Source organism: Penicillium chrysogenum (assembly GCF_028827035.1).
Source record: "Penicillium chrysogenum strain IBT 35668 chromosome Unknown utg000001l_segment0_segment0, whole genome shotgun sequence".
Classification (NCBI taxonomy): Eukaryota; Fungi; Ascomycota; class Eurotiomycetes; order Eurotiales; family Aspergillaceae; genus Penicillium; species Penicillium chrysogenum.
This window is the reverse complement of record NW_026622749.1, coordinates 8,624,263-8,649,869: the sequence shown is the minus strand read 5'-3', so window position 1 is coordinate 8,649,869 and position 25,607 is coordinate 8,624,263. Positions and strand designations below refer to the sequence as shown.

Below are 25,607 nucleotides of genomic sequence, written 5' to 3'. Positions count from 1 at the left end.
AAATGGCCAGCGAAGATGGATGTAAGTCCATAGTCTCCCAATATCTGACGCTGCCAACGTATGAGCTGATTGATATCCACTTTAGGGTCTTGCGACGCCAACGATGCGGTCCATGTTACCGTCATTCAACCTGGCGAGAAGAAGCCGAAAACACTTTCGACGTTCCACCCGGAATTCACCTATCCTATCTTTGGTGACGACGAGCAAATTTTTGGCTACAAAGGCTTAATTATCCGTTTGCGTTTTGCGGCCCACGATTTGCGCCCTCATGTACACATTTCCTACGACGAGAAGTTCAAGTCCGTTGGTGACACAGCTGCTGTCGATCTTCTCGACACTTTGAAACCCTTTGTCCAAAAAGGTGAGTTTAAGCTTTTCGAAACGTGTGCGATATGAGCTAAACACGATTTTACGCAGAGGCTTTCGCCAATCTCCAAGACTATGAACAAGCTGTTCAGAACGACCCTGACGCGAAAGATTTCAAGCCCCCGGGCGAGTTTGTCATTGGCTACGAGGTCGACGATAGAAAATATGAGATATGGGCTGGATCGCTTGCGAACCCGGAAGTGCGGAAGATTCTGGATCGTATGCAGGTTCTCGTCTCCCTCTTCATTGAAGCTGGAACACCCCTAGAAACGAATGACCCAGAGTGGACACTCGACCGGTGGAGGGTATACTTCGTGTATGTTCTCTTGATGTGCTGGCGTCCGTGACGTGAGGCTAATACATTCTACAGGTATGAGAAGGTGACTCCTCCGACACCGACAGCATCATCATATTCAATCGTCGGATATGCTACAACGTACCGTTATTGGTATTATCAGCGGGATCAGTCACAGACCCCCACAGTCAAAAACGACGCGTTCCCGCCACCAGAAGTCAACATTTCGGAGCTTCCTGCACGGAACCGTATTGCCCAGTTTCTCATTCTCCCTTCACACCACCGCGCCGGCCACGGCACTCATCTATATACGACAATCCACGCGGCCTGCATCGCAGACCCAACCATTCTAGAATTAACCATCGAAGACCCCAATGAACAGTTCGACGCGTTGCGGGACACAGCTGATTATTGTCTGCTGCGGCCGGAGTTCCTGAAGCACAATGTGAATCTCAACCCCGATCCCCTCGGGGCGTATTCTCAAAAGAAGCGTCCTCGCAATGTGCCCACTTCCGCCCTCATCCCCACCAAACTGCTCCACGACATCCGCAAATCGTTCAAGATCGAACCTACGCAGTTCGCACACGTTCTGGAGATGTACCTCCTCGGCCAGATCCCTCAAAGCCACCGCCTGGCCGGCGGCACAAACCTCGCTCGACTGTTGATCAAGAAGTTCAAGGCCGAAAATGAGAATGACCGACGCTACTACTGGTGGCGTATGCTAACCAAGCAGCGTCTCTATAAAAAACACAAAGAACTTTTGAACGAACTGGAGCTTCTCGATCGGGTGGAGAAACTTGATGCTACGGTCCAAAATGTGGAGGAAGGTTACGAGATTACGTTGGATGCGCTCGCGGGCCGCTTGCCAGAAGATGAATCGGATGAAGAGGCAGAGGCCAACGAGCAGGCGAGCAAGGCTCCTACTGGTAGCCGAGACCGGCGTGCCAAGCGCAAGCTCACGGTTATGGATGATGAAGAGGAGGATGGAACAGAGCTAGCTAAGCGACCAAAGGTTTAAAAGCCCTGCCGGGACAAGCTCTCTTATGTACTATTTAATGCCACGAGGATGTTGTTTTCGAAGCATTCCGAAGTCTCATACACCGTTCTCCAATGGTGAGCAACTTCAGAAAGTCAATCCTAGTCAATACCCACTACTTTATGTTAACAAAAGCTCGCATACTGGTGCGTCCATGAAAATTTGATACGTAGTAGGCATAAATTCAAGGACATCACAAGAAGCATGAGAGTTCCTTTGCGGATGGTACTTAAGCCACATTTGGGCTCGGCACTTCCCTTTTTCCGGCTTCCTCATCGCATCTCTTGGAGCTTGAATCCATTGCTACCCTCAACATCAGCAGATAAATCCACAGGCCCCTTCACAGGGTTTAATTCCTCTATTTAATTCGAAAGTCACAGATTTTGGACCTACGCAGCAACCCACGCTCCTTCAACTCCGTGCGCCAACTGTCTCCCACCTTCACCCACCTCGTCGATCGCATTTCAAAATGGTAAGCTCCAGCTTTACCCAAAAGGTCCTTCGGATAGCTATACTAAATCAATTTCTGGTCAGCTGCCTCTTGGTCTCCTTACGGCCGCACAGGGCCACCCCATGCTGGTGGAACTGAAGAACGGCGAAACTCTGAATGGCCACCTGGTTACGTGTGATAACTTTATGAACCTCATTCTGCGCGAGGTAGTGCAGACGAGTCCCGAGGGCGACCGCTTCTTCAGATTACCCGAAGTCTACATCCGGGGCAACAACGTAAGTCCTCTGACGAGCGCTCGCCTCAGAGCCCCGCTTTGGGCTATGTGCTAACAACCCACCAGATCAAATACCTACGAGTTCCCGAAGAGATCGTCGAAATTGTCAAAGAGCAACAACAGAACCAACCACAAGGCCGTCGCGGTGGGCGAGACGGTGATCGTGGCCGCGGTCGTGGTCGGGGTGGTGGTGGCGGCCGCGGTGGACGTGGTCGGGGACGAGGCGGCCCCAATTAGACATAAGCTTGTTCTGCATCAATGATTTTAAGAAGACGGCAAACGAGATACCCCGGAGGAGACGGTGGTAAGGTCGCTCGGAAGGTCCGGTGGAACGGTTTGATCGAGCATGGCCGTGGCGTATCTGGCTCTGTATTTTCACGGCATCTGGGTCACTTGGTCGATTTACAACTACCTCTAAATGTTACATTGCGAAAACCCAAACCAGGCTTACATATTTCTCTGTAAATCCCATACAATTCAAGAAGTGAATATTCGGGGCTGTCACGTGATATCAAACTCCAGATCAAATCCGCGGAGACTAAGCTTCCGATCAGTTAGCCACAAGCGGATATGTCGCGGCGGGCATTGGTCCTCGATGGGCTATGGTACTCTCTGTGTCCGTCATTTACAACGCTGAGCCTCAGTCGATCCACACCAATCCCCAAACCCACGGGACGAAACCCGAGACTATATCCGCTACCTTCGATTTCCAGCCCGAGCTCGGGTTCGCGCCGATGCTACAATACCTCAGGCGGCGACAGTTACAAAGTCCCATATAATGCGACATACCATAATGATCGGAGCGAAGCACGGGAGCCACGCGAGAATGAATATCGCGATGCTCACCTGTCTCCAGATCCAACATACAGGCCACCCACACGACGAAAAGGCCCGCTATACACACGAACGCATAAGGTGCAAGATGACCTCCTAGGAAAAACGAATGAAGGGCTAGAATCCCGATTGCAATATGCAATGGACAACAAGCCGAACATTCGACACATAACTCAGATCCTGCGGCTGCTCATTCGCGACCGTCATGTCCAGCCGAATGCTCGCCACTACAAGGCATTGATCCTCGCAAATACCGATAATGAAAGGGGCTCGCCGCAGCTTGTACGCGGTCTGTTGGAGGAAATGGAGAATAATGGCATCACTGCGGACTCTGGTACTCTCCACGGTGCATTGCAGGTAGGTTATCTGGTTGAACCGAGCTATATGTGCAAAGCGAAGCTAACGATGCAATTCCTCATACAGGTCCTCGCTGTACATCCTGACTACCTCCTACGACAGGAAATCCTCAACAAGCTCCGAGACCGGTGGCTCACGCTGAGCCCAGCTGGGTGGCATTTTGTGGTGGCTGGCCTTCTCCGCGAGAACCAGATTGAGCTCGCGCTCGAGCATGTTGCATTGATGGAGCGCAAGGATATATCTGTGGAAAACTGGCTACACAGTATAATTGTTTACACACTCTGCGACCATAGAGAGTTGGACGAGGTGTACAACGTGATGCGTGCGCGCGTCGACCAGGGCCATAACATGACCCATCGTCTTTGGATGCACGTGTTGACCGAGGCAGGGAAGCAAGGCCACTATCCCATGGCCCACTACGCGTGGCGACGGATGGTTGAACTGGGCTACATGCATCCGCTCGTTGAAGTCTGCGATGACGTTTTGAAAATGGCTGCAAATGCTGGTGACACAGATATGGCGAGCTCTGTGTTCCGTTACCTCCGTGAGAGCGGGATCCCGCTCGAGCGCACACAGTATGAAAGACTTGTCGAGACGCACGTGGCGGCGGGTGATCTACCTGCTGCATTTGAAGCGCTTTGCACGATGCACGAAGCTCAGATTCCTCTGGCGGATAGCTCGACGGAGCGTATCCTTGCGCACATGGTACAGAGTAAAGTCGATCGTCGGGAGGCGTGGCAGATTCTCAAGCGATTGAAGAACGCGAAACGAGCTATTCCCATCGACTCCGTCCGTGTTATTGCAGATCTCTGTGAACACGACGCCCGCGACGATCCATCCGTGGTGGATGACGGTGTTGGGTTCTACAAGGAGCTCTATACATTATGTCCCGAAGGCGCTGACGTGCGAGTGTACAATGCTCTAATTCGGATGTGCCGAACGGCCCGCAACCGCGAATCGGGCATGTTCCTGGTGAAAGAGATGGCATCACTTGGGGTGGTACCGAACGGTGTTACCTTCGAGTCTATTATCCTGATGTGCTTGGATGCGGGAAACTTCCGGTCCGGTTTCATGTACTTCCAGGACCTGATGAAGCGGGACGCCAGACTCAGCCCTGAAACGCAGGTGGAGATTCGTGAGATCTGCGCCGGGTCTGTGGACGAGTTTGCGATGCGACTGCAGTATCACCCTTTCATTCGAGACGATGTGAGAAAGCTGGATGAGGAGCTGCAGCAGAAACAGAAGGAAAAGGAAGCGAACGAAAAAGCTGGTCGCCACCCTGTACCCCCGGCGGTTCGTCGCCTGAACATGTCAGATGAACAGCGACGTGAATACAACAAAGAGCGTCGGAAAAAGAAACGACGCCGCCTTGCCATTGAACGAAATATGAGAGAGGAGGGTTGGGATGAATGGGAAGCCGGTGGCACCGGCAATGGCTCTACCAAGTCCGAGTGAAACTATGAAACTGGAATTCTTTCGATGTCCTTTGAGGGCATATTTCAATCAGAAGAATCATTTCCTTGACGGCCCTGAAATATGCAGCTAATGCAAGCCACCCAATTCCTCAGGAACACCAATTCCCTCTCTGAGCATGTCACACAACTTCGACCTGGTCAGTATGTATGTATATATCCTGTACTATAAGTCTCTTCACACTTGTATCACCCACATCTTTGCCTCAGCATCATAGCAAACTTTTATTACCCAGTTTTGTTTCAAATCATTTTTTACGAAACGAACCCCTGGTGCCTTGAACCATAGGCCCTGTTCCCTGTTTGTGGATCTGTGTACTATAAATAGTCTGAAAGACCTCGATGACGATCATGGGGTAACTGTCGGACAGTAAGACATTTTATGAACGTCAAACAACGATTGATTCGAAGATTCTTAGACCTTCGAGAAATCAACGAGCTCTGTTGTATCGAATATTGAAAGGTCATTCACAACATTCCCCTGAAAGTGATCGGCGTGGGTTCCCGAGTGCCAAGGGCTCCCGTCGGGGTAAACGCCTGCCGCCTCTTCAACTATATAATTCGCTCTCCCCTCCTTATTATTCTATCCAACACATAATCGTTTATTAAAACATACCCTTCTCTACCAAAAAGAAACCAAGTTCATATTCCACAATGCAACTCACTACCATCCTCCCAATCGTACTGGCAGGCCTAGCCGCCGCACGTCCCGCCGCCCTCCAGTCCCAGACAATCACCGACGACATTATCTGGAGCGTATCCAACTTCACCATGGGCTGTTCCCAAGGTGGCTGCGTCTACAAATACGACATTGTCGGTCGTGAGAATGAAATGACCCCCAAGTTCCGCGCCCACTGCAACGGCATCACAGGCAAGAAGGTCCTCTGCGACGACAAGAATATCACGACCATTGTTTCCCCTGCCGTAAACCCGGAGTGGAATGTTGATGTCACTCACTCCTGGAAATCCTATCTCAGTGATAGTTCCCTCGCGACTTGGTACCAGCATGGCGCGAAGAATGTTACCGTCCCTGACCACAACCCGATCAAGTTTGTTATGAAGCCTACTCAGGAGTACGGCATTGCCTAAATTGCTACCTGTCTTGACCTACGACTCTTTCGAATTGGGGGATTTGGCTTTTTTTCTTTTTTTAATGTAATGGATGGTCTCGAGGGGTCTGGTCTCTTTTAATGAGCATGCGACATGTGGCTCAATTGGGAATTTCTGTTTTTCTGATGGAAATATTTTGTGCACAACATACTTAGTCTGGGACTGTACGATGTACAAAGGAAATGAACTTCTTGCTTCAATAATGTAGTGTATCATAGGATATAGTACGGAGTAGAGCGTACCTACATAGCCAAGAGGGCTTAATTGACCCGGTGACATCATCCGCTCCGCCTCGAAAATAAGTCCCCGTGCTTGCTTGGAGTTGTATGTTGTCTTTTCCACATATTTCTGGTGGGATTCAGAACTTATATACATCTATATACACTGCCAATGGTACGCCAGCTCTATCCCTACAACTTTCTAACTGCTGACCTTGGCATATCCCAGTCATCAATCCTCCGCCAGATAGTCGCAGGTCCAAGACAACAGCACGCAGAAGCAGGGTTAGATCTCTGCTACGTGACAGACAATGGTAGCATACTCAACACTTCCACGTCAAAACACGCGCCCCCATTAACATAATCCACAGTCATCGCAACATCCGGTCCATCAGCAACATACCCACAGCGCGCTTACCGCAACCCACTAGACGCGCTAGTCAACTTCCTCGACACGAAACATGGCACAAGCTGGTGCATCTGGGAATTCCGTGCCGAAGGCACGGGATACCCCGATTCAGAGGTCTACGGGCGCATCCACCACTTCCCCTGGCCAGACCACCATCCACCGCCATTCGCGCATATTCCCAACATAATGGGCAGCATGCGGAACTGGCTACAGCGACTAGACGAGGGAAAAGATTCACCCGACACGGACAAAAACGAGCGGGTCGCCGTCGTGCACTGCAAAGCAGGCAAAGGGCGCAGCGGGACGATCGCGTGTGCATACCTGATCAGCCAGGAAGGGTGGAAGAAGGAAGACGCACTGCAACGCTTTACGGAACGGCGCATGCGGGTCGGCTTCGGGAACGGCGTTAGCATCCCCAGTCAGCTGCGATATGTCGGGTATATCGATAAATGGGCGAACAAGATGGGGAAGCAGTATGTCGAGCGGCCGGTGGAGATCCTGGAGGTTCATATCTGGGGTTTGAGGGATGGGGTTAAGGTTGCTGTTGAGGGGTATGTGGATGAGGGGAAGAAGATTAAGTGTTTCCATATGTTCCATCGAAATGAGCGTACCATCGTTGAAGACGGATGCCCGACATTTGAGCAACAAGAGGCTACCAAGCCAAATCTCAACTCCGACCCCAAGATGAAGAAGCCACACAGCGAGAACTCGCTCGCTTCGTCTGCGACCTGGTCCCCGACGGTATCGGGATCTGATGTCTCCAGCTCATCGTCCCCGGCGGGCCGCAGTGTCTCAGCAATGATCTTCAGACCCAACAAGCCACTCATTGTTCCCAGCTCGGATGTGAACATCGACTTCGAGCGGCGCAGCAAAGCATCCTACACAGGCTTCGCGATGGTAACCTCCATCGCGCACGTATGGTTCAACCCGTACTTCGAAGGCGGAGCCGAGCACAACTCGGGCGTCTTTGAGACAGAATGGGACGCGATGGATGGGATCAAGGGGAGCGCAAAGAAGGGGATCCGGGCATTAGACAAGCTGAAGGTAGTATGGCGGTATCCTGCGGCGGAGATCCTGGAAGCCAGTGTAGCTGGTAAGAGCAAAGGGAAAGGGAAGAAGAGCGATGATACCGCGCCGGCAGCGGGGAGGCGCATCAGCGAGCCGAAACCCGGTGATCCCATCCCTGAAAGCGAGCCGGCTGACTGGCGTGGACTGCCGCAGGAATATAAGAAGGAAAACCAGCGCCCTTCTGAGAGTTCGCCACAAACAGGTACTGCTGCAGGTGGCTCGGACAAGGATAAGGAGCAAGAACATGCCCTGGAGAAGGAACTTGGGCTGTTGAAGCAGACGGATGATAGTCGGGATGTTAGTCTTGCTGGAAGTGATGATGAGACGACGACTACCACTACTACCGATGATGAGGGCTCAAAAGTCAAAATCAACAAGGTGCACAGTGAAGGACTTGAGGGGGTGAAGACGAATTATGCGAAGAATGGGGAGGGAGCAGGTAAAACAGATCAGGGCTCTGAGTCGAGTGGGAAATAGTATTGGCTAGAGCTTGTACGAGTTCATAACTAATACATAGAGCATAGTGTATTTGTAAATATACCATTGAATTGATTAGTTATTCTATGCTGGATTGTTGGTTGGCACAGGTCGTTTACTCTGTACGTTACATGAATGAAGGGATATCACAGCTCGCTACATATGTAGTAACGTGATGGCGTGAAATCTAGATATGTCAAGTTCTATTCTACTCAAGCCAATAGCAAAAATGAAAATGAAAATGAAAGGGACAGGGGTATGCGAGGTAAAATGTCAAAGAAGCAACGTCTATATTCACGACGGCGTGGCACTGATGCAGCTTCAACCTTCGACCAGAGTCAGGTTTGTTCTGGTGGTAGGTGACTGAGATAAAAGAGCGCAGAATCATAGAGGCACAAAGCCTTCCATCTTCTTCCGAAGCTCTGCTGCCTCCTTCTGCAAACGATCGGATTTCTTGCGTTCATAGACAGCACGTACAACACGGCGAGTCTGCTCTTCACCCTCGGAGAAGTTTGCCTTTGCAAGACCAACGACGGAATCAACCTGCTCTGGCGTATATATGAAGTTCCAAGTAGACAAGAAATCATCAACTGCCGGGTCGATCGAGTTGGGGTGTGGGGCAAGGGGCAGTTCCGGGTCTTTGGTTTGAGAGCTATCCTGTCGCATGGACTGAGCAGCTGCACGCGGACGAACTCTAGGTTTGGGAGGGATGTCTGGTGCGGAAGAATTGGGAATCAGAGGGAAGTAGATAACCGCGATGCCGGCATCTGGTCGCATCAGGTGGAACTCGGATTCAGAATGGTCTTCGCTGTGGGGAGAATCAAAGAGACGTTTGGATGGCGGAGGCTCGTCGTTCGACGTTCGCTCTTCCGTGGTGCCGACCCAAACGTTGCAATAGCCTAGGTCCGTGCCGGACTTGGGTTTCTGATCAGCGGGCTGGTTTCCAGAGTTATTCTTGGCGTCGGCGAGTTTCTCTGTTAATTGCTCCTCACTGATGTTTTCTGGCTCGCGCAGGGCGTTCTCGGTATCCTTGAGGCTCGCATCTTTAGGCCATCCGGCGCCGACGGGCCAACCCTTGACGCCACGTTGCCTGGCGTACCCATCTACCACAGAAAGCCAGTTCTCCTGTTTGACATCTGCAGACGCATCAAACGCGACAATTATATCAACATCGCGCCCGGGTCGAAGGAGCGGGTAGATTGGCAGGTTGTTACTCATTCCCGCATCCATGAGACGCAGGTGCTCGTTTCGGAAAATTGACTCTGGACAGGAGTCGGGCAGCTGATCTTTCATTCCCATGACGTAGTTGGGTATACCCGCAGGGTCGATGGGATGCACCTTGATCAAGTCTTGGTTCTTGCCTTGGATGAGGGAATCGATTCCACCAAATCCAGCCAGGCCTCTGACAAGAGGCCGGATCTCCTTGTAATAGTGAGACAAAGTCGCGCAGAATGCGCTACCCCAAACACCCATGAGCCCGGGAATTCTCAACTCCGGAATGGGAAGGTTCTCAGCGGAAACCTCGGAGCGGCCTGCACTGAAGTGACGTCCCAAAGCCCAGGTGGGAATGCCGGCATTGAGTTCTTCACAAAAGAATTCGTAGGGAGTGAACTCAAACCATTGGAACCATGCTTCATTTCGTGACTCTTTCGCCAGCTGTTCAGGTGTTGGATGCTTTTTGGTCTGGTCGTCTTCGTGTTTAACAGCCTCGACAGGGATCTCATGCCGCACCGCCGTGTAGATTGGGAGCGGATGAGCCCCATTTATCAAATTGGCTCGCTGGTTCGACAACTTGAAATCCGCGTCGGAGACTCCCAATTCTCCTCGCGGGACCAAGAGTCTCGCTGCGAGCAGCAATCCGTAAATATCTACCAACCCAAAGTCCGCCCCAGGGTCACCTTTCAACTTCTCCACAAACCCACCGAGGAGGTACTTGTTTGTCGGAGCAGTAGTGAGGAGATTAAGAGCTGCCGGCGGGAATGCAATGTGAACACCAAGACGATTCTTCAAATGGTCGACAAGCTTGTCGAAGTCTCGCTGTGCAATGGACGAATGATAAAGCATCTGCAGCCAGCAGCTGCCACTGACACCAGCTGTGTAGGTAATACAGTCCCACAGCCCTGCTTCCTGTGCTGCCAAGTACGATCCGGTGCCTGCAACTAGAGCACGCAGACCACCTCCCGAGCCACACATCGCAATGACCGGTACATCGTCGGGGTGGATGTCGTCCTCGGGTATGTTGAGGTAGGACGACAATGCTTTTACAACCTTACGTTGCCTTTGCTGTCTAAATTCCTGCTCTTCATCGCATAGATCCCCACTTACGCGTACCTCCGCGTCGCGCAGAATCTCAGGGTTGATATCGGGGTCCCGTGCCTCCTTCCAGATATCGTCTGCTAATGACCCAGGCGAGAGGGAGAGCTCGCGCTGGAGCTTTTGGACAGTAGCTGGTAGAAATCGTGTCCAGTCCGGGATAATGTAGCCTTTGATGCTACCCACATCTGCCCACTCGCCGGAGCCAACAGTTTGCTTAACCTCATCGAGCTTGTGGCCAATGTTGCTCCAGATAGACCCATCGTGCTTGCCCTCCTCACCAAGTCCATCTGAGCCCGCATTGGACTTGCTAGACTCCAAATCTTTGTACCGTGTCCGAGACGTACTGTACGGAGCTCTTGATTGTCTGGGTTGAGACCATTCCCCCGCAGTGTATGCAGCTAGGGCAGCGGGGGGTACCGTCCACAGACGAGGCACCCTTGCAGCGCCCATTGTAGACAGGGAGCTTAGGGCAAAGTAAGAGGCCTGCGGCATCCAGTGGGATCCATTGAAGGATTCCCCAAACCCTGCCTGCCTTTTCTTGCAAGCCACCCGTTAGCAGCCCCCGGTGCATGACGTCGTCTATTCACGTGATTTGGTGACACGTGATAAGGCCGGATTTGGGCTGCTGGCTTCTTTTGGACTAGCGTGGCGGAGCTCCTTATCACTGGATGGGGGACAATCAATCCATTCCATTGCATTTGCCCGCGAAGGACACGAGGGGTCCTGGTGACATGTGATATGGTCTCTCTAGATTGATTTTGCCTGAACTGTATTCCACAATTAACCATGGTGGCACCAAGGAATACCGCCTACGCCGAGGAAAGCGCGGAGGTCGAAGTCCTGTATGCGAACCTCGAGAAGCTCAACCGACTCACCAAGAAAATACAAGGTTCCATGGTACGCCTGGAGACAGGAGGGAAAGTTGTCAAAGAAGCCATTGGTCCCATCTATAGCAACACCCAATCTCTTCAAATCACCAACAGCAATATCGACAAGGTCAACGATGCCATCGATCGCCTGCGCCAACCTCTCGATGCAAAGAACCGAGAAGATGGCATCATTCGCGCAGGGTATGTGCTTTTCTACTATCTTTGGACACACGGCCCCGAGTCTTTTGCTGACCGTTCTCCAGACCACAGAGCTCCGGTCTCACACAGTACCTGTCGGCAATGAAACGTGTTGAAAAGGCGCTGGTCGACCTCAACACAACAAATCTGCGATCAAACCAGAATGCAATCGCCGACTTCAATTCTCTTCTAAACACCGGAAGCGCAAAACTTCAAGAACTGTTACGAGGAGAGCTGAGCCAGCATGCCACTCCGGTTGAACCCCTACATTATCTGACCAAAGGTATGCGTATGACGGCCGAACGACCTAGATCGAAAACTAATGTGCGGCGGTTCTAGATCTCCCCTTTCCATCCATACCCGAAGAAACTATCTCCCATTTGGCGCCCTTGTGCTCGGCGGTCGGCTCTGCATCCATTCATGGCTCTCAGCGCGGCAAGGGGGATAACCCCGCACTGAAGGTGTATGCGGAAGTACGAGGACCATACATCGCATCCAGCTTGCAGAATCTCGCCATTGCATCCCTGAATACTGTCAAACGACGACCCACCGATGGCCCTTACAAGCAAGGTACCAATGGTATTGGTATCTACTCCAATGCGCTGGAAGCCTTCATAACTACCGAGCACAGTATCATCGTGCAGATGTTCACCGGAGATCAGCAAGGCCTGGCGTTGCAGGCTACCTTCTTCCCAGCTATGGGCGAATACTCCAAAACACTACGTGAGCTCAATCAGTATATAAAGGCCAATCTAATGACGGACTGCTTCTTGGCTTTTGAGATCATCGAGATTGTGACTGCCATGTCTTATCGAATCGACTCCAAGGCTGCGGAACTGAAGAGTCTCTTGATTGAGGCTCTTCGGCCTGTGCGCGAGACTGCAAAGTCCTCTCTTTCCGAATTGATCGAGGAAACGAAGCGCAAAGCTGCTGCCGCACCACTCCCACCAGACGGCGGATCAGTGCCTCTCGTGGAGGAAGTGATGAGCTCGTTGGCCACACTGACAGGATACTCCGGTCCTTTGGCTTCTATCCTGACATCTTTGGGAGATGGAAACTGGCGTGCCAAATCCAACACCGCCGGCTCGGCTCCTCTAGATGTAGGGCCAGACAGCGGCACACTCCTGTCGCATTTCATTCTAGATATGATCGAGGCTTTAATGACCTCCCTGGAAGCTCGAGGGCGGGCTTTCCATCGATCCAAGGCAGCGCTTGGTGTGTTCTTGTCCAACGTGTTCTGCGTGGTCGACCGGTCGATCCGACAGAGCCCAGAGCTGGCACGTTATTTGGGCACCCCAGACAGTATCGCCCGGATCGACACTTTCCGCAAGCGCGCGACGTCTACCTATCTTGATGCATGGAAGGAAACATCCCAGTACCTTCTTGATGTGCAGTATACCTCCCGTGGGGCGCAACGCAATTCTAGCGGCAACGTGGATTCAAGTGCCATCGTCAAGTCCCTGTCGTCCAAGGATAAAGATGCGATTAAGGACAAGTTCAAAGCATTCAACGCGAGCTTCGATGATATGGTGTCTCGACACAAAACCCTCCACATGGAGCGCGAGGTGCGCAGTGCGTTGACGCGTGAGCTGCAGACTGTTCTCGAGCCCCTGTATGCGCGCTTTTATGATCGATATGTGGAGATCGACAAAGGCCGTGGCAAATACATCAAGTACGATAAGGCAAGCCTATCGGTACAGCTGGCGCAGTTGGCTTGATTTTCCTGGGCGAAGGTTGGAATCACACAGGACCATCAAATTATACGAGCTAATATCATAATGTATTCCAATCACCAAATCTGCTTTTCCTACTGGTGGATCATCACCATCAAAATAATGTATGGTGTCATGTGACAAGTAGATCATCTCCGATAACGTGACTGATAAGCCCCGCTAAAACCGGGCTGCAGCAAAATTCCTTGCTCGCACATTGCCTTGTCCCTGTCTTATCCTCCGTCCCGTTGCTCAATTCTTCGTTTGAGTGTCCAGAGAATTACCGACACCATGTCCGGAAGCAACGATGTCTACCAGACCCCCTCAACTCGCGCTATGCGAGTAAGTCGGTCCCAATTGCCCCTCTATAGGAGGGGCAAACCCGGAAATTGTATAGATCGAGATTAACCATATTCAATTGATCAGGCAATGAGATGAAGTACCTCTTCTCGCCCCGGAAGCGCTTCTCCACATGGAGAGAGCTTTGGACCTGGCTCGCGGAGGCTCAAAAAGGTACGGGAAGAGTCGAGCCTCGACCGAGATCGGAGGTTGAAGCAAGACATTCAATTGACTGAATAATGGCTACAGAGCTTGGACTTCCTATTAGCGCCGAAGCTATCGAGCAGATGAAGGCCCATCAGGTTATCCAGGATGACGAGTTCGCCGTTGCCGCCGAGGAGGAGAAGCGCCGGAGACACGATGTCATGGCCCACGTCCACGCCTTTGGCCTGGTTGCCCCCGCCGCCGCCGGTATCATCCACTGGGGTGCCACCTCATGCTACTGCACCGACAACGCCGATCTGATCCTGCTCCGTGACGGTCTTGACATCCTCATCCCCAAGCTGGCTGTTGTCGTCGACAAGCTGTCCCAGTTCGCTCAGAAGTACAAGGACCTTCCTTGTCTGGGCTTCACTCACGGTCAGCCCGCCCAGCTGGTGACCGTTGGCAAGCGTGCTTGCCTCTGGATCCAAGATCTGCTGATGGATCTGCGCAACCTCGAGCGTGCCCGTGATGACCTGCGCTTCCGTGGTGTCAAGGGTACCACCGGTACTCAAGCGTCTTTCCTGCAGATCTTCAACGGTGACCACGCCAAGGTCGAGAGCCTGGACGAACTTGTTACTGAGAAGGCCGGCTTCAGCTCCGCTTTCATCATCTCCAGCCAGACATACTCGCGTAAGATCGATGTTGATGTCGGCAACGCTCTTGGTTCTTTCGGTGCTACCTGCGAGCGCATTGGCATTGACATCCGTCATCTTGCCATGCTCAAGGAGGTTGAGGAGCCTTTCGAGAAGGATCAGATTGGCAGCAGTGCCATGGTTAGTATTTCTGTCGTGTCATGGGACTTTTTTGGCTGATAATCCGTAGGCCTACAAGCGCAACCCCATGCGCTCGGAGCGTCTGTGCTCGCTCGGACGTCACCTGCAGAACCTCCCCAAGGACGGCTTGGACACCTACTCCGCTCAGTGGTTCGAGCGATCTCTCGTGAGTATACCCCGGGTTTAATTTAGTACCTTGTATTAACTTGTACTAGGACGACAGTGCCATTCGCCGTATCAGTATTCCGGAACTTTACCTGACTGCTGACGCCTGTCTCATCCTCCTGAGTGAGTTTCTAGAGTCATCAAAAACTTGGCTTGTAACTAACCAGTGCTAGACAACGTCTCCTCCGGCTTCGTCGTGTACCCCGAGGTCATCAAGCGCCACGTCAACGACGAGCTTCCCTTCATGGCTACGTGAGTACATATCCAACCAATCTAATGGATATAGCTAACAGCATATCTCAGCGAGAACATCATCATGGCCTGTGTCGCCAAGGGTCTCTCCCGCCAGGACGCCCACGAAGAGATTCGTAAGTTTCTGTCCCCTCATCACTTCCCAACCGAGCCGGGAGTTCTAACGTACCCAGGTGTCCTCTCCCACCAAGCCGCCGACAACGTCAAGAAGCAGGGTAAGGACAACGACCTGATCGAGCGCATCCGCCGCACCGCCTTCTTCAACCCTATCATCCCGCAGTTGGACACCCTTCTGGATGCCAGCACTTTCGTCGGCCGTGCTCCTCAGCAGGTCGAGAAGTTCACCAGCACCGAGGTGGCTGCCGCCATCAAGCCCTACGCGAGCACCATTGCCAAGGGCGAGACGTCTGCCCTGTACGTTTAAGGTACCTTAGTACACATCCGTATTCTGTGGACCTGTTAGAATGTGAAAAGTTATATAAAAGGATGGAGATGGGAGATATGGGATTTCCTATAGACGAAAGTGAAGGGAGTCATTGTGTATACAAAATCGAATGCAAGTCATCACGTTCCACTTGTGGATATCCCTTGGGGGAAATTTCCCACCCCACTTCCCTGCTTCCCCGATGCCCCGCGCTGCAAATCCTCGAGGGGCTTAGATAGGAGGGGTCAATTTGTGTCATAAGACCAGAGTGATAAGTGAAAACAACATTCTACAACATAGAAAGAGAAGATGAAGATATTCAACGCTTTTGCTGTATTAAAGAACCGACAATTGAACCGCCCATGAATATGAGAGAAGATGGAAATGCTCAGGCTATTAGCCTCCATGGTAATCATGACTATATGCAATAGAACGCTGTGGACATGCAATCGTAACGAAAGTAATGCAAAAGGAATAAAGAAAAAGGAAAGCTGTTCGGGTCAATTGAGTGCCGAACAACAGGTATAGCCCGTGAAGAAGCCGAGCCATTGAGAAGGAAGAGAGCCAAGTCGAATCCACCCAACACAATACCATAGCAAGAATATATCCATCGGGAAATGCCCAGGAGTCACTGCCAGTGAACCGGAGAATCTCCGGAGCCTCCAAGCGTAATCAAAACGGCAACAAATCAAGCCAGCTTGTGTGGATGTATCCTCCTCGGCGCAATCCTCCCACGGGCCCCAAAAAAATAAAAGAAAAAAAGGATCCCCCCAAGCGCAATGCATCTCTGCCCAAGACCTCTCCCTCTCAGACCCGAATATCCACAGAATCCCAAAAAGAAAAGTCGACTATTGTCGCGCAAAAGCCCGCAATGGGCAAACCCCCCCACTCCGGGAAAAAGAAAACACCCAATCCAAGACGAAAATGTTCCCCACACAGCGCCTTTAATTTTGTTCGGGTTGAGCAGGAGGGGCTTCGGATTCGGGGGGTAGGAAGAGGTCGCGGACTAGCCAGACGATATAGAGGACGGCCAGCACCCACAGGGTGGCCATGAGCTTGTATGTGGAGGAGCGCCATGTGACGCGACGGATGAGACGACGGCCATTGGGACCTTCAATGGGGCCACGACGAGGGGGTAAGCCGTTTAATTGACCGTTGGATTGACCGTTGGAGTGTACGTAGGGATAGGCGAGAGCTTCGTTCATCTCGCTGTGGGATATTCGACGGCGAGACATTTGTGTGGATTCCGGAGGGTATATGTTATCTTGCTCGGACGGGGGGGGATTCTCCCTATGTATATGCCGGGAGAGGGTTAAATATAATAGTCACCGATGCAGGGTTGTCAAGGAATTGGAGAAATGGAAGATATGATGATTTGACGATTTGGAGATTTGGAGGTTTTTTTCATTTTAGGGCAGAATTGATGGTTTTCTTTTTTTTTTTTTTTTTTTTTCTTTTTTTCCCTCTTCAGGGAGATATTTTTTGGCCAACGCACACAAAAAAGGAGGGGCCAGACAATAGCCAGTCAGAGACAATAATTGCTAGACAACAGCAAGAGCTCGAAAAGGGAATCTTGAGTCTCCAGAAAGCGGATCTGTTGGACGGGCGAATGGGTAGCGGTGGGAACGTGGCCCGTTCATCTTATGACTTTCCTCTCTCTTTTTCTTTCTCTAATATAAAAGGGATATAGATGATTCTTCAAGTGAGTCCAATTAAGAATAAAGAGTGCGCCAGGGAATGCGAGATAGCCGCGATACTCGACAAGTGTCATTTTCCTTAGCGATGGCCATTGCAAGGCTAGGAGCAAAAAGGGGGGGGCAACGGGTGGCAATGGAGGGGGATTAACAAAAGTACGAAAACGTTAGATTGTGCATGCACGGTGATATAAACTGAGTCATATTGCGTATAGCGCTGGGTGGTTCATATCGTTATATCTGATCTACAAATTCAAGGTATATATAGATGATCTATATATATATTGAGCTAATTGAGAGGGAAATCAAATGTAGATTGTTATATTGACATTATATATTATAGTCTACTAAGATATCTCAGCTATAGAGCTGCATTATGTTATACATATGATTATAGCCTATATACAACATACTATCCCATTGTTCTCATTCTAGGGCTTCCCATGACGATGACTCATCAGTTTATCACCTCCAGGCCTGTTAGTTAAGGTTGTGTTCTGCAGGACTGGATATACTTCAATTCTATTCAATGGGGATTTACTGTCAGACCCCTGGATCAGGTTGCAGTAGTTTAGAATGAACTAGAAAGAACGAAGAAGATGTTATACTCCATTTCACATGTATATCATTTATATCACCCACATTCTGATAGCTGACATGTGAGTCATGACGGCCTAAGGCCACAACATTATGTCATAGGCCGACCTTGGAAGTTCACGGGTGAACGGACTTTTTGAGGTTAGTCCTTTGGGGCTTAATATAACACTCTTGATATGTTTCTTAATAAAAAAAAATCAGAAGAAAAGAACAAAAGAAAAGAATAGACTATAAACAATACCACGTAAATCATATGTTGCTTATTTCCTGTCGTGTGATCTTCCTCCGGTCCCCGGAGAGCGCAAGCGGAGAAAACCCGGGGACCGCTCGACCTCGGCAGTGAAAACGTTCCGATGACTCGCATCTCTCTTCCTCCTTAACACTTCTCTCCAGATATAATCACTTCCTACACACATCTGTTACAAGGCCCTTCGGCCAATATACCCCCCCACAATGTGGAAGCCTTCAGAGAGGCTGATGGAAACCATCAGACATTATGCCAGCTTCCCCGCAACCGGTGTCTCGCTGAGGCAGATGGTCCAATTTGGTGACCGTCCCTCAACAGGTATGAACTATGAACTGGTCTGACACTATCTCCAGTCAATATCTAACTCTCACTAGGTACCCTATTCCGCGCCTCTCAATTTCTCTCCGAGGAACTCCCGATTCGTCTCGCACATCGCGTGCAGGATCTAGGAGAGCTACCAGATGGACTCAGTGAGATGCCGTCGATCAAAAGGGTCCAGGACTGGTATGCGCAGTCGTTCGAGGTAACTGGCTCATTCATTGAAAATTGATCCTGCGTCCATTTAACTGACCCGATTGCCAGGAAATCATTACTCTCCCTCGCCCCAGCCTGACTCAAGAAGTGAAAGCACGCCTGTTACGACCAGGCCGGATGAACGGCGGCCCTTCAAAAATCCTCTCCGAAACAACCCAAAACCCCAGCGTGCGTGAAGGACAGTACCGGTCATCTGTGACCGCAGGCAATGGAAATGGCGTTGCAAAAGCGCACGCCGCCGCAGGCCGACGGTACTTTTTCCCCGCGGACGACCGCGGAGACTGGCCGCCGGAACTCAACGACTACAACCAACGATTCGCCAAGACCCTCCAACAGATCAAGCGCCGCCACGACGGGGTTGTGACCACAGTTGCGCAAGGCATCCTGGAATGGAAACGTGCGCGACAGCGCATGCAGATCGACTCCACGATTCAGTCCTTCCTCGATCGGTTTTACATGTCAAGAATTGGTATACGAATGCTCATCGGTCAACACATCGCACTCACGGAACAAACGCACGTCAAACACCCTAACTATGTTGGAATAATTTGTACCAAGACCAACGTTCGTGACATCGCGCTCGAGGCTATTGAAAATGCCCGCTTCGTCTGCGAGGACTACTACGGTCTTTTCGAGTCGCCCAAGGTGCAGCTGGTCTGCAAGGAGGACTTGAACTTCATGTATGTTCCCGGACACCTATCGCACATGCTCTTCGAGACCCTCAAGAACTCGCTTCGGGCGGTCGTCGAACAACATGGTGCCGATAAGGATGATTTCCCCGTGACCAAGGTAATAGTTGCGGAAGGCAAAGAGGACATTACGATCAAGATCTCCGACGAGGGCGGTGGTATCCCCCGGTCGTCGATTCCTCTCGTATGGACCTACATGTACACGACAGTGGAGCAAACGCCCAACCTGGACCCTGATTTCGACAAGAACGACTTCAAAGCACCAATGGCTGGATTTGGATATGGCCTGCCAATTAGTCGACTGTACGCACGGTACTTTGGCGGTGATTTAAAGTTGATCAGTATGGAGGGGTATGCCTTTTTTTTTTTTTTTTTTTTTTTTTTCCTCTCTGCTTTCACTATCTTTTACGAACCCTTGCTAATTGATTCCCGCAGCTACGGGACAGACGTCTACCTCCATCTCAATCGCCTCTCTTCAAGCTCGGAGCCTTTGCAATGACAATCACCCGTCATGAGAGACGGTCGGATCCGGATCACCACTTCGCACCGCCTGAACCACCCCATTTACAATGACCCGGAATGCAAACCGCCGTCTCGAGGACTGACACTGATGAATGCGCAGGCCCACTACGCTCGCATGCTCAGCCGAGAGGTCTCGGAGCGTAAGCAAGTTGGAGACATGGAAAGTCTGTTCCACTCGGAGCAGCGGAGGAGAGAGGAGAAAGAGATGTAAGACGTGCCTGTGTATTGCTTGGCTCAGCCTTGGCTTTTACAGTCTGTCTGATTGGTTTCTCTTATCTCTCTCACCTTGTCTCCTGCTTGTTCAACCTTTTCCCCCCGATTTGGATGGCTGCTGCATCTGTGATCAGCTGTTCCACCAAGAATGTGAAGATGAGTTCGCAAGTCGGACTGCAGTGCCACCGCGTTGCCAGGGTCTCTCGGGTAATATCCCAGGCATTGACAGAGGGAAGAGAACACAAAAACAACCCGCCAGAGAAGCTATGCTCTTTTCTGGATCCTCTCATGATACCCCGTTCCTCTTTCATTTTGATCTCTTCGTCTTCCTCTCTGGGCTGGTGGCCCTGCCGTTGATTTGGCTTCTCTGTATAGTACTTTCCTTTTAATCTGTTTTAGCGAATATAAACATTCTAGTATCATGTCTCTCTTGAGTAGAAATAGCCTGTAGTCAAGTATCCGCCACAATAAGCTTCAATATTTCAGCTAGCCCTATAAGACAAACCATGCAAGAAATAGCACGCTAAAAGCACCTCGCATCAATTCATAACTCGTAACTCATAAATCCTCATCCTCATCCTCATCCACCCCCCGACCCCGGCCTTGACCCAAACCCCTCCCAACCAACGAAGCCCCTCCTCCTCCCCTTCCTTCCCCAGCACCCAACCCAACACCCCCAAAAGCCCCCGGCGAATTCGCACCGGAACAAGACCTAGAACCCGACCCAGAGCGCGAACCACCACCCCTAGCCTTCTTAGCATCCATCGCCCTCAAATGCGCCGGCTTATGCCAGTTATGATCATTGATATCCCCAATAACCTCCCGGTACCGACCACGAATAAGCGACCCTTCCCCGCCCTTCCCATCAGGCGCAATATAGAACCGCGGGTCATACAATTCTTCTGCTTTTGCCGGGTCGTTGGGCGCGAGATACTTCGCCAGGAAGCGTCGGCGGGTTTGGGGGATTGTCTTTGTGGTGTTAGTTTGGTTTAATTGTAATTGTAATGCGCTTTGGAGTGGCCACTAGACTATGAGACGGGGACGGAGCTTGATTCAAGGGAATCACAGGTCTGGTCAGACAGATCAAGGTAGTAACGTACTTCTTGTGACGCAAGCGCATATGTAACTAATAACTCATTGTCCATGAGGACGGCTAGTGCGGCGTGTTTTTCGTCGCGGAGATGCGAGCGCGTGCGCGCATCTTTTCAAAGGCAGTTTGGGGTTCTCTGTCGTCTTCGCCGGCGCCGTTGTATGACGTTGTGAGGGGGTTTTGGGCGCGACTAGTGAATCTTCCTTTTTGGGGAGTTAGTTTGCAGATTACGCTGTGGTTGTGTTGGATGGATTCCATTGAGGCAAAATTGGCACGGTATAGATGTGCACAGAAGCAAGGATGAGATGGTGGAAGGTGGGAGTTGAACTTGACAAGTCGAGGAGAGTACATACTCGTGTCTGATTCATTTGACGTGTCTCCGTTCACGTCCCAATCATCATCATCTCGTCCAGGGCGTGACATGGGTATACCATCGACGTTAAGTCCGTCACCTTCACTGCCGAACATTGGTATACCGTCGACGCGGTCTAAGTCGTCGAGTTGCATGCCGCCATCAGATTCAGATTCAGACTCCGTGTCTGAGATGAGGTTTATGGGTTGGCGGGACATATTGAAAGTATTGAGATATGATGCAAGTCAATGGCAAGTGAAAAGCAGACCGAGACGGGGTCTTTGAGTTGATGTGGTTCAACCGGTGTGGAGTCAGAAGTTATAGCGAGACACAACCAATCACTGGTGAGGATGGAAGTGATGAAATGGCACTGGGGTAGACTTGGTTTCTCTAGTATTCACTGAGGATTTCATGTATGTCTTATTGTATCACCCCAGGATTGATCTATAGCCAGTGTCAGTGGGTGAGAAAAAGATATTGGCGGTAAGTGCACTTGAGTCTGGTGATCTCCGGGAGAGGGTTGGACAGGGAATAGATTTACCTCAACAAGGAGTTTCATACATAGGTATTCGCGGCACTCCAGATAGAAGTCAAGATATCGACGATCCAAGGTGTTGACGAGATAACCTCATGCCCTCTTGGCGTGGGTCCCCGTAATGTAGCCAGAACAAGCAGGCGGTGAACTGTTACAATGGCAATTTAGTCAACAAGCTGTTGTTGAACCCCCTAATTAGGCTTAGTGGATATCAAGTATACTCAAGTCCTGAATACTGTTGGAGACCTCATCCTTTCAGTATAGTGTCACTCAGACGAAGTATTATATATACTCTACTAATAAAGTATGATAGTACCGAAGTGAAGCAATGATGAATGGCGAAACTAAATATATGATGCCAAGACCCAACAACGCCAGGAAACAATGCCGCTAAAACGACTAACAGTTTAGTATAGAAAGACCAAAAGAGAATGATAGAGTCTAATTAGCCGGACAGTCGTGCATGTATGAATTTTTAGGCCAACGATACCCAGCCTCGTCCCTGAAGTTCAATTGTTAGTAAAGCGCAAACACGACAAAGCCAGCGATATCAACATACCAGGTCGTAAAGTTCGCATTATCGTATGCCTTGCGATGTTGCTCAATATACTTAGTCGTCTCATAACCCGGCGGGTCACAAGTAACGCTCTCATCATCGGGGTCCTGGTAGATCCGAACGTAGTCGAAGCGCAGGATAGCAGGCATATAATCGATGATGCTCTTGTTCTGCGGCGCAAAGTTGTCCGCCATACCCATATTCATAATCAGCGCCAAGGGCTCGAGTGGGATCATGCGTTGCCCGACATTGCCATTGGGCCCGATGGCGCGGGCATCCAGTGTCCAGGTCTTTTCAGCGCCGACGAACCAGGTCACATCGCCTTCCGCGCCGGGTGTGTACTCAAAGGAGTAGGTTTGGTATTCAGTGCCGTTGTACCAGCGGTGGTTTAGGTTGGTTAGGCTCGATATGGCCTGCTGGTAAACACCGCCTCGGTAGGAGTTGAGTTCGGTGACGCGTGGATCGTAAACGGCGGCGAAGTCTGGTATTGTTGTGGTTAGTGGGTGTCTAGAATAGTAAAGATATCGGGGGAAAAGAAAAGAAAAGAAAACTCACCATAGTCCGGCAAGTACCACAGGTCGAATGGTGCAGTCTGCAAACTCTGTGATGCACTACCAACGTAGGGACCGCTGTCACCATACAGTGGAGCAGTGCTACCTTCGATCACATCAATTTCAGGAGCACTGCGTGCAGTACCAGGAGTCGGGTGATCAGAGCCAGGACAGGCACATCCAGGCAGCCGCATACCGGGCAGCCAGTTGATACCGTCAAGAGAACTCTGGTTTGGAGTGATGCCTGCATCGCAGCCATCATGGTAGCTATATGGCCACATCCCATCGGTGGTAGCAGCATAGCCAGGACGAGCCAAGTTACCCATTGCCCAGAAACCAGGCCAGAACCCTTCGATGTGTCCATCACCTGGAAGGGACATGCTAGCTTCGAGACGGCCCCCTTGAAGCAGAGCTTGTTCCAGCTTTGTACCATCCCGGATCGGTAGTCAAGACCGTGATTCTCAAAGTGGTCGAACCGAAGCTGGAGAGTGCCTTCTGCCGTGGTTACTGCGTCGGGGTCATACCACTAAGCAGTGTCAGCGTTTGCCCGGTGATTTCTGACTCGGAATATACTAACCTCTTTGTCCTGTGTTACTCCGTACCAAATATCGACTGCTTGGAAGAACGGGTCATCGTCCTCGAAGAACGTTCGACCGGGCATGTTAAACTCGTCGGAGAACTGCAATGGAATGTCAGCCACTTGTCGTCGTTAGTGACCTATTAAACAACTCACCACTAGCTTCATCTCCTTTCCATTGGCGCTTTTCTTGGTGAGTGCCTCTTTCGGTGTGTCTGGGTCAATCAACCCCATGCGTAGGTTTTGCAACAATGGCCGCTCCCCAACGTCCAAACACAACGTGTCTGCAGGGTGGCATGCACCATCATGATGTTTTGCCATGCCCACCAACGAAGATCTGCGATTATTGGTTAGTCAGGGGCGAAACAGTCAAAACAGCCAATTTCTTACATGAGCGGGTAACCAATGAAAAGCACTAGGAGACCTAGTGTGAAAATGGCCAGGCCACCGACATTCACAATACCCCGTCGATTCCAGATATCACAATCCCGATCCTTGTCCGCCGGGTCCGGGTTATGCAAGTAGTCATCCTTCTCCACATCCTCAGGGAACAACAACAACCCGTCAGTGGGCATGATATTGAACTTCCCCGACACAGTCTGTGTGTTGACATCATACTCCTCACTACCAGCGTGCGAAGGTGCCCTCGAATCCTGGAACGGATCCAAGGGGAAAGTACTCTCATGACTGATGGAGCTGATACTCGAGCGAGCCGCAGACCACCGGTCTGGAGACAGGGGGCGATAAGTCTGGCTCACACCTTGTCCCTGTGTGGGCCTCAATTTTGGGGGCAAGAGGAATTCCGAGGACTCGGGGACATTTGATGCGCCGTATGGTGATGGCGCTTGGGCGCCTACTGCCATGGGCGCTTCAGGGCCTTGTGGCGTCAAAGGACGGGGGAAGGTCCGTGACGTGAGAGGCGCGTAGCCCTCATTTGTCTGAAGGAAGGGATCCTGTCGCCCCGAGTTCAGTCGGATATGAGGCGTCACCTTCCCCTCCGAGGAATCAGAGCCGTGGTCCGACATATTATTGTTGATCTTCAAGTTCCTGGATAAAGTCCGGCACGCTCCTTTGCTCTGCACTAGTGAGAGCTTTCTCTCTACCTTCGATTGCTGCCGTGAGGATAACTCTTTTGCATCAGTCGTTGGTGGAATCCGTGGGGCAGGTTGGTATGACGATGTAACGTTCTGCTTCTTCTTCTTCTTTCTTCCGGTTTGTCAGGCGGCGATTTTGCTCTATATCTCAACGGTAAAGACTGGAGACCTAGGTCGGTATTCTGCACTGTCGGGAAGTGCTATGTTTTAGTGAAAGGACAGGCACGGCAGGTCGGACAGCATCGAATCTCCCTCGGCGACACGATAAAAGAGACAAACAGAGTCTAAACGGAGAAAGAAGGCCAAAAACCGTGAAAGAAAAGAAGAGCCTAGACGGTCCGAGGGGTCTTGTTTGGATTCACGAGGAGACAGGAATGACAGAGACCCAAGGGGGCAACCAGTGGTATGCCTATGCCGTTCTCACGCCGAGCCTTCTGGATGGACTGTGGATGATAGTAGAGTACAGTTTCAGACTAGGTTCAATGGCCCAAAGCCATATCCCATATATCTTTGACTGTCTGGTTTGATTAGTTGAAGTAGGCCGGTGGTGGTTTTGAAGCTCCATCCTGGCTCTCACGCCAGGGCAGGGCTATTCTAGGGCGCGGCATTCCCGTTGCTCCCCAGGGCCCCGAGGAATGGCCCGGCATGAATGCTGGCCGGAATTCGGGGATCGCCATGGCCATGAACCTGGAGAGATCCAGATGCAGTAATAATAGCAGTTAAAAGTCGCTCCGTAT

The 25,607-nt window shown here is 51.1% G+C and overlaps 12 protein-coding genes across 12 annotated transcripts; 8 read left to right on the top strand and 4 right to left on the bottom strand.

Annotated features, from left to right (window-relative positions):
- Positions 1 to 2: 2 nt before the first annotated feature.
- On the top strand, positions 3 to 1,679 carry hat1 (histone acetyltransferase catalytic subunit HAT1; the record flags this gene model as incomplete). Its single annotated transcript, XM_056709161.1, has 4 exons — positions 3 to 21; positions 86 to 361; positions 418 to 682; positions 737 to 1,679. 4 exons carry the CDS (start codon positions 3 to 5, stop codon positions 1,677 to 1,679), a joined length of 1,503 nt encoding a protein of 500 aa, XP_056573463.1.
- Positions 1,680 to 2,166: 487 nt separating this feature from the next.
- On the top strand, positions 2,167 to 2,659 carry N7489_003405 (U6 snRNA-associated Sm-like protein LSm4; the record flags this gene model as incomplete). The annotated part of the gene is made up of 3 exons (XM_056709160.1): positions 2,167 to 2,169; positions 2,232 to 2,423; positions 2,489 to 2,659. 3 exons carry the CDS (start codon positions 2,167 to 2,169, stop codon positions 2,657 to 2,659), a joined length of 366 nt encoding a protein of 121 aa, XP_056573462.1.
- Positions 2,660 to 2,992: 333 nt separating this feature from the next.
- N7489_003404 (pentatricopeptide repeat protein) lies at positions 2,993 to 5,068 on the top strand (the record flags this gene model as incomplete). Its single annotated transcript, XM_056709159.1, has 2 exons — positions 2,993 to 3,613; positions 3,680 to 5,068. The coding sequence occupies 2 exons, from the start codon at positions 2,993 to 2,995 to the stop codon at positions 5,066 to 5,068; spliced, it is 2,010 nt and encodes a 669-aa protein (XP_056573461.1).
- Positions 5,069 to 5,739: 671 nt separating this feature from the next.
- N7489_003403 (uncharacterized protein) lies at positions 5,740 to 6,174 on the top strand (the record flags this gene model as incomplete). Its single annotated transcript, XM_056709158.1, has 1 exon — positions 5,740 to 6,174. The coding sequence occupies one exon, from the start codon at positions 5,740 to 5,742 to the stop codon at positions 6,172 to 6,174; it is 435 nt and encodes a 144-aa protein (XP_056573460.1).
- A 411-nt stretch (positions 6,175 to 6,585) lies between these two features.
- On the top strand, positions 6,586 to 8,367 carry N7489_003402 (putative phosphatidylinositol-3,4,5-trisphosphate 3-phosphatase; the record flags this gene model as incomplete). The annotated part of the gene is made up of 3 exons (XM_056709157.1): positions 6,586 to 6,588; positions 6,643 to 6,727; positions 6,785 to 8,367. The coding sequence occupies 3 exons, from the start codon at positions 6,586 to 6,588 to the stop codon at positions 8,365 to 8,367; spliced, it is 1,671 nt and encodes a 556-aa protein (XP_056573459.1).
- A 384-nt stretch (positions 8,368 to 8,751) lies between these two features.
- Positions 8,752 to 11,133, bottom strand: N7489_003401 (putative phospholipase A2 (PlaA); the record flags this gene model as incomplete). Its single annotated transcript, XM_056709156.1, has 1 exon — positions 8,752 to 11,133. The coding sequence occupies one exon, from the start codon at positions 11,131 to 11,133 to the stop codon at positions 8,752 to 8,754; it is 2,382 nt and encodes a 793-aa protein (XP_056573458.1).
- A 336-nt stretch (positions 11,134 to 11,469) lies between these two features.
- Positions 11,470 to 13,468, top strand: N7489_003400 (EXO70 family protein; the record flags this gene model as incomplete). The annotated part of the gene is made up of 3 exons (XM_056709155.1): positions 11,470 to 11,753; positions 11,816 to 12,033; positions 12,090 to 13,468. The coding sequence occupies 3 exons, from the start codon at positions 11,470 to 11,472 to the stop codon at positions 13,466 to 13,468; spliced, it is 1,881 nt and encodes a 626-aa protein (XP_056573457.1).
- A 60-nt stretch (positions 13,469 to 13,528) lies between these two features.
- Positions 13,529 to 15,619, top strand: ade13 (adenylosuccinase ADE13; the record flags this gene model as incomplete). Its single annotated transcript, XM_056709154.1, has 9 exons — positions 13,529 to 13,587; positions 13,638 to 13,804; positions 13,889 to 13,975; positions 14,051 to 14,778; positions 14,828 to 14,944; positions 14,994 to 15,066; positions 15,117 to 15,195; positions 15,247 to 15,311; positions 15,369 to 15,619. 9 exons carry the CDS (start codon positions 13,529 to 13,531, stop codon positions 15,617 to 15,619), a joined length of 1,626 nt encoding a protein of 541 aa, XP_056573456.1.
- Positions 15,620 to 16,563: 944 nt separating this feature from the next.
- On the bottom strand, positions 16,564 to 16,854 carry N7489_003398 (uncharacterized protein; the record flags this gene model as incomplete). Its single annotated transcript, XM_056709153.1, has 1 exon — positions 16,564 to 16,854. The coding sequence occupies one exon, from the start codon at positions 16,852 to 16,854 to the stop codon at positions 16,564 to 16,566; it is 291 nt and encodes a 96-aa protein (XP_056573455.1).
- Positions 16,855 to 18,347: 1,493 nt separating this feature from the next.
- N7489_003397 (PDK/BCKDK family protein kinase) lies at positions 18,348 to 20,113 on the top strand (the record flags this gene model as incomplete). Its single annotated transcript, XM_056709152.1, has 4 exons — positions 18,348 to 18,475; positions 18,532 to 18,680; positions 18,740 to 19,731; positions 19,897 to 20,113. The coding sequence occupies exons 1-4, from the start codon at positions 18,364 to 18,366 to the stop codon at positions 20,111 to 20,113; spliced, it is 1,470 nt and encodes a 489-aa protein (XP_056573454.1). The 5' UTR covers positions 18,348 to 18,363.
- Positions 20,114 to 20,673: 560 nt separating this feature from the next.
- Positions 20,674 to 21,775, bottom strand: N7489_003396 (uncharacterized protein; the record flags this gene model as incomplete). Its single annotated transcript, XM_056709151.1, has 3 exons — positions 20,674 to 21,084; positions 21,216 to 21,316; positions 21,559 to 21,775. 3 exons carry the CDS (start codon positions 21,773 to 21,775, stop codon positions 20,674 to 20,676), a joined length of 729 nt encoding a protein of 242 aa, XP_056573453.1.
- A 758-nt stretch (positions 21,776 to 22,533) lies between these two features.
- N7489_003395 (SKN1/KRE6 family beta-glucan synthesis-associated protein) lies at positions 22,534 to 24,801 on the bottom strand (the record flags this gene model as incomplete). Its single annotated transcript, XM_056709150.1, has 7 exons — positions 22,534 to 22,594; positions 22,652 to 23,129; positions 23,204 to 23,599; positions 23,653 to 23,725; positions 23,777 to 23,878; positions 23,933 to 24,113; positions 24,167 to 24,801. The coding sequence occupies 7 exons, from the start codon at positions 24,799 to 24,801 to the stop codon at positions 22,534 to 22,536; spliced, it is 1,926 nt and encodes a 641-aa protein (XP_056573452.1).
- Between the last annotated feature and the right edge of the window lie 806 nt (positions 24,802 to 25,607).